The 7,302-nt window shown below is 39.0% G+C and overlaps 1 protein-coding gene across 1 annotated transcript in view; it reads right to left on the bottom strand.

Annotated features, from left to right (window-relative positions):
- The window catches only part of LOC123969844 (zeta-sarcoglycan), a 187,625-nt gene extending 186,731 nt beyond the window's left edge, over positions 1-894 (bottom strand). Inside the window, exon 1 of the mRNA XM_046047569.1 lies at positions 685-894. Within this exon, the coding sequence (XP_045903525.1) occupies positions 685-894 (210 nt within the window). The remainder of the gene's footprint in view (positions 1-684) is intronic.
- Positions 895-7,302: the final 6,408 nt, after the last annotated feature.

Genomic DNA, 7,302 nt, shown 5'->3' with positions numbered 1-7,302 from the left:
AAAGGCAGCGCAGTCACTGCAAAAGCTCTTAACAAAGACTGCCAAACTAAATAACAAATACTGTATGTCCTTCATCATAATAATAATAATAATAACAACAATAATAATAATAATAATAATTGGAGGTATTTCATTTCATTGTGCAAGTCTTAATTCGGACACTCAAATGATCACATAGGGATATTATATAAATAAATTAATCATTAAAATTTTCAACAAATTAGTGCATTCTGAATGGGTCCAGTAAAATAAGATTAAGATGAAAAAGAAAGGAAGGAAGGGAAAAAACATTATTACATATTTGTGGACATAACATTAACAACACTGTCAACAGAGAGCTGAGAGTAAGAAGTAACTAATAATATGTAACTTCATATTCATTAATAGTGGAAACCACCAATTGGATGAGATCATTTTAATTCTAAGGGCAGCCAACATCCACTTGATGTATTGGTGCATGCAACACATGTGTTCATAAACATACACACACACACACACACACACACACACACACACACACACACACACTTGAACCTTTGTTGATTTTATCATCACTCCCATGTTGTGTTACATTACTGCAAACCTCTAAAACCACATCTTATAGCTTTTTCACATTAACTCCTACATAAACACAAAACCATATAACACCCTGGCATTTTAATGACATACACACACAGCTCTTACCGGAGTGAAGTTCATGACTTTGAGGATCCAGATGGTCAGTGCCAGGTTGACGATCATGGTGACGAGGAGTAGGAGGATGAAGAAGTACAAACATCTCTTCCTCCAGCCGTAGATCCCCACTGCTGGGTAAACCTGAGTGCCACACACCGACGCCCCCCGCTGGTGGAGCGGGTTGGGCTGCGCCGCAAGGATATACTGTTCCTGGGTCATCTGAAAGGGGCACAGATATAGAGAATATATGTAAGAATTGCTTTTATGATAATTTTCATTAAGAGGAATTCATCTCTATAACACTTGCTAACTATTACTAACTATGCACCAATTTTGATTTATTAATTCTAAATACATATGGAGACACTTGTCACAATGTGTCAACTGAAGTTACTTTAGTAGTTTCATTCACTTAACATGTCTCCTTCACAACTTCTCACTAGATTTTTTTAATTTTTATTTTGGAGTGAAAAGCTGCAATTGTTCAGCTCTGCACAGATACTAGACAAGCAGAGAAGGAAATATTTCAAGACTAAAAAGAGAGAAAAACAGATAAAAACTGCATGTTTTTTTCTTCATCCATGCTGTGAAGACAAATATAGAGAAGGCAAGGTTGAACTTTTTTGGTTTTAGTGGTGGGGAGGATGAAAACAGTATTAACCAGGTGAAAGTAAAGAAGAAAACTGAACAACATAGAAAAGTTGCGATAAAGATAGAGGTAACGTGTTAGAGAAAGAAAGACCAAAGCATGATAAAAATGAGATAGAGGTGGAACGGTGAAGTGGAGAGATAGCACGGCATCAAGTAGTAAGAGATGGAAAGGTGGGGGGGGGGGGCAGATAAGATGGCAGAGGAGGACAGAGTCCATTAGTTGTAGTGCAGCAGCAGAAGTCATTGGTGGCAAGAGATATGGACACTGGCTCCAAGGCACTACTATCTCTGTCCATCTCTGGCTCTCTAACTCTCTCACTCTCTTTACCTTGCACTTTCTACCTCAAATGTTGTCTCTCTCTCTCTCTCTCCCTAATTCACTTCCTATCTCACTTTGGCACCTCTCTCTCTCTCTTTATCAGTCTCTCTCTCACACACACACACACACACACACACACACACACACACACACACACACACACACACACACATTATGTCTTTATTTGCTGAGGCTGCATGACCTTAACACCTCACAGACTTGATTTTTTTTCTTCCTGCAATGCTTTTTCTCCATATAGTCTCATACGATGAAACCAACAAACCTTCATGGGAAACAAAAATGCTGACTCTTGCTTTGCCAGCAGAAAAAAAGAAAATAAAATTCAGACCTCGCCCGTTCAAGTTTTGTTAGGGTTTCACTGGAGTCTCAGAAGCAAATATCAACCTGTAATCTTTGTCTCCACATGGCTCTTGTTCCATGTACACACCAAAAAACAAAGCCCAAGGTCTTATTGAGCTATTGATGTTGACTTAGCAAAACTGAACTTCTGTTAGGAGTAAGATTGTTGTTGTTATGGATATTGTGGGAATATAAAATCTGACAACAGATACTGTAGGTTTTGCCCACCATAATAATAGTCCCCCATCCTAAACAACAATAAAAATATACATTTTAATCTGTTTATGTCTTTGTCCCCAATCTTTTTGATCTGATATTAAGGCATTATTATTATGATTATTAATATATTTAAAATCATTTTGATGACTTTGGTGACTTGTAATAGGGTGAATGGAGTCTCTGTCATTGGCACTCTGGGCTCAAGCTAGCTTGTTATTGTCAATATGGATGTCATGGCAGAGGAAGAGAAAAAGAGTGACACAAGCGACAGGACAAGAGTAAATATTGGATACTGGTTTTTACCCGTTGGTGTAAGCTAAAAGAGGTGAAAGGCTGCAGGACTGATGACGAGTTGGTGTTCTGTCTGTTGGACTTAAGTAATAACTTATTAGCTGGCTTGCTACGTCTTGTGTTGTTGCGCTTGGTTGATGTACCTGTGTTAGCAGACTTGAGCAAAATTAGCCACAGACAGAGGTATCGTCGCAAGCTATAAATATCAAGTTGATGTTAGCAAACTTAATAGATAACACACTTAAGCTGATGATACACGGGGCAACTTTTTGAGCAATGTTGCTGGGCAATCTTGCTAGTGGCAAGTCCGACTATGTTTTGAACGGATGCCGGCGGTGCGGGGCTGGTGGCGGAGTGGTGGGGGAAGGGGATTACGCTAGTAATCTTTACTCATTACCATTGACAGCAATGTTGCCCTGCACGATTGCTCTAAAAGTTGCTCTGTGTATCATCAGATTTATTGTTGGTAACTTTACTGTAAATGCTCCTGCATCAGTTGCCGTCTAGCTTTGTTGGCTAGTTTGCCACCCAAGTTTCAAGCAACATTATGCTGGTGCTCGTGGATGAACCAGGCGAGCTGACAACATAAGCAGGCTCAGCAACCTCTATGGACGTAAGCTGATGGCAGAGGTGAATAGACAAAAGAGGATGTTGACGGAGGAAGATTAGAAGATAAAAAAGAGTGACCAAGCAAGAGGCTTCCGCTGGTGAGAGACAGACACCGATCTGGCATTCCTTCTGTGTACAAAGCTTGATGTTTGGCTGTGTAAGCAAAGTTGGTGACTTGCTAGTTTTTGATGTAATGTAATCATAACAAATGCACGTGTTCAGCTGTCCTTGTTTATGACGACAGTAAATTACACAAAAAACAACAAAGAATCTTACATAATGTTGCTTTTACAGTATCTCAGAAAACTGCCACAGGCAAACTGAGGCTAACCTATCCCATCTTTCCATGTGACAATCCTAGAATATTCAACTAAAAGCTAAATGATCACACCCCAACACCACCAGTCGGACCAGTCCTACAGTGGGATGGTGTTTTATAGAATCTAACGCAGTGGTTTTTCCTTTACACTCTGAGCCATTTTCCGTCTGAATTAACAGAGATACTGGTTGACTGAACTGTGATAAGACAGAGCAACAACAAATCAAATCGAGGCAGAAATGCACCCAAGTTGCAATGAAGAGCCAATCAACCAAAACATCACGGGAGGTGCACAGACATACGTTTGGCTGCATTAACTATGAAGAGTGAATTCAATGGTTGAAACTTCAGCAGAGCAATATTTGTTAAAAATGGAGAACAAGAAAAACTCAGCATTTATTATCAGATTTAAAGGAGGTGATGAAAAGATATGATATATATCACAAAATGCTCTTTTTGGCAAAGGAAAGATAAAGCTACTTTTAATGTGCATACCAAATATGCATTTCATTGCTGGTCTAAATGCAATCCAATTAATTCATATCTAGGCACAAGCTGGATATGAGACACATATTAATGCCAAGCGGAAAGGGCTTAATGTTTGCCAAGCAAGATAATGGATTAATGATGTTTTCCCTTTTCACCACAAAGAAATGAACCTACAATATTCTTGTCTGGTTCATCTGTTTCGCTTTCTGGGTGCAGCTGTTTAGTGTGTGCAGATATAATGCATATAAATCAATAGTAGAGTATTGCTATTGAATAGAGCATTGGAGTGGGATCCTGATCGTTTTACCAGTATATCAGTATTCAGCGTCCACACTGAACCAATTACAGAGTGTGTGCTGTGCCCTGTGCACTGCAATGCTAATACTTTTTCTTGCATGTATCAACAGTCAGAATAAATAGATGCACACATACATATATCTGTTTGTGTTAGTGTATTTGCGCGTGTGTGTGCATAAGTTTCCTTCAAGGGCATGTGAATAAGCCAAGGAACCAATGTAAGCATTACAAATCAAACTTTTTTTTAAATCGACAAGTGAAATTGAATTACATAATTCAGTGTCACTTCTACATTGTGTGTGGTCAGTTTTTTTCAAATACAGCTATCCTCACTTATGCTCTGTTACTGACTCATTCATTGTCTTGTGTGTGTATTTGTGTCTTGTGTCTCATTTCACTCACAGCCATGCACAGTTATCAATCCAACTCAGCATCTTGACAAGATATTATTTTCTCATCCCCCACAGTTCCCCAATTTCATATGTTGTATTTATTGTATTTACTTTTTCACACAGACTTGTCAGAGAAAATGCCCCGCTCCCTGCCCTGTGCCAGCCTTTCTTTGCCTGTCACACCTCTCTATATATGCTTTATTTGTTTTGTTTCATTCTTCTTCCCTTCCATCTTTATTTGTCATTGTTATTTCTCAAACTTTTCAGTTATTCCCCCCCCCCTCCCCCCCCTTAATTCAGATATGAAGTATCTTTCTGTACACTCATTACCTTAACTTCACACTTCTCTCCATTTCCAAATTTCTACTGCTTCCCTCCTTAACTTCACTTCTTTCTCCCTCTCAGCTCTCATTCTTAACAATCTATTTTGTTGTCCCCCATTCGCCTTCCTCCTCCTCCCCCCCCCCATTCCAATGCATTTCTTAGATTGAACTGACAACAGAATCATCAATCAATCCCATGGCGCACCAAAGCCCGGAGGCCCTGCACAGCATGACCTAACTTTATTAACATCATAATGTCTTGACAGCCATAAAAACAACAGCTACAAGAGCCATGTCACCATGGTTACCATCCACTGTGGTCTATCAATGACCTCAGCAGAACTAATACTCTAAATGAAAGTGTATATATAGTACAGTACATAAATAGCGTGCTTTTCTGTTTTTGGTGGTGTGGGGGTACACGTAGATGTTGATAAAGTGGATATCAGATCATAAGACAAATGACCTGAAATAAAAGAAATGATAAGACATTTAGTTCCAATAAATATTTATAATAAATATAATTTTTAACATGATTTGCCTGATTATGGCAAAAGGGAAAGCCCCTGAACCACATTTAGGACCAATATGCAACACATCTTTAAATCTTTTTTTCAACATTTTAAGTGTATTTATCTTTCACTACATGATTGGTTACAGTGATAATCAGGGTAACACATAAACAAAATTACACAAAATCAAATGTCAACATGATGAGTGGTTAAAAGTCATCCAAATTCAGGTAGTGGACACACAGCTGTACAACAAACTCAGCTCCTTACTTTTATGACTGGATGGTAAGAAGATCAGATGAGATAAACAAGAAGAAGAGCAGGATGGAAGAAAAGGAAGAGAGCAATACACAAAGCAAAAGCACAAAATAAACAGCATTACTTTAGTTAAGCTAAGAGCTAGTAACATGAGATGAAAGGACAGGAGAAAGGAACGGGAGAGATTACTTAAAAGTTCCTTTAATCTTTCAAGCAGCTCCATTTCACTTAAATTATTTTTCAAATTAATTATAACAAATAGGCAATCGCAAATGTGCCCTCATATGACAAGTCACAGAGCTTCTTTGCAATGAATAACAGGTCATGGTGTGGTTCAGGCTGGGAGCAATGTGTGATATCATCATAATGATGGTGAATCATAGACTGTATAAAAGAAGCCTCTGGGTCTGAAAAGTGAAGCCAATGCGGAAGTGCCTTAAACCTGCATTCCTTTTGATAGCCACCAGGGGGCAACTCCATTGGTTGCAAAAACAAATCCAATTGTATATACACTTGATTTATTACCTCAGTAAACACTTTCCTAATGGCTCTATGGTCTCAATCGCTAGTTCCAAGTCTTCATTAGAAAAATAGACAATAAAGGAGGGTATGCTTTAGGGTGTGGCTCCCCAGCTCCAAATTCTCATCTAAATATGATCTCTTCTGGTTCAAAAACCACGATGGCAATGGCCGAAATGCCAAACTCAAGGCTTCAAAATGGTAGTCCAAAAATTAGTGGGTGAAGTCACTGTGGCTAAGTCCACTTCTTTTATACCGCCTGTGTGGCTAATATAAACAGAGGCTGTCAATGTAAAGCTTGATTATACATTTTGTTTCTGTGGCGTGCTGTGATTGAAGTTTCGTGGGCATTTACTTTTTTGATATGAGCTTCTCAGCATTTCCGGACATGACATGAGACATTAAAAAAATTGGACACTGTCATCCTCTGTCATTATGTAACTAAATGAATGTTAATGCATGTGGGATGTGAAGTATGTGTCAAGTCAGATTCAGCTTGTTGGACATTGCGAGTAAAGGCAGATAGTGGGAACAGATACACGCGTGCTGACTGATAATGTATGTGAAAGCTAAATAAATTGACAGATGGGTGGATATGGGTGGAATTGATGTGGGTGCATTGATGGATAATGAATAGATGGACAGATGCATGGACTTGTAGACAGTCAGACAGCTAAAAATTTCCTTTCATAGCTCAAATCTGTATCAAAGTGTAATTAGTATGCACGCATGGCCAATTTGTGCTGTTGCTATATGTGAAGTGCTGAGGGCGATCCGATGTATCTGTCAGCCAGTATCACACAGCCCGGCTCTCCTCTCATCTGCTTATACCAAATCAATACCACCGCTTCAATATCACTCCACTTCTGATGGCCTTGACATTCTCTCTGCTTCTCTTTCTGTTGGCATGTTTAATGCAAGCTCCCAAGGAGAGCCTTAACTATATGTAGCTGAGGAATAAGGATAAACCACTGTGGTTTATTTAAGAGTGAACATGATAGTTGTAGATTTAAGGTGGAGAAAGCCAAAAATTTCCATACAGTTTATCTAAATCCGACATTTTGGGGGG

Source organism: Micropterus dolomieu, linkage group LG04, assembly GCF_021292245.1.
Source record: "Micropterus dolomieu isolate WLL.071019.BEF.003 ecotype Adirondacks linkage group LG04, ASM2129224v1, whole genome shotgun sequence".
Taxonomy (NCBI): domain Eukaryota; kingdom Metazoa; phylum Chordata; class Actinopteri; order Centrarchiformes; family Centrarchidae; genus Micropterus; species Micropterus dolomieu.
Note: the sequence above shows the minus strand (reverse complement) of the source record. Positions and strands in the feature narration are given on the sequence as shown.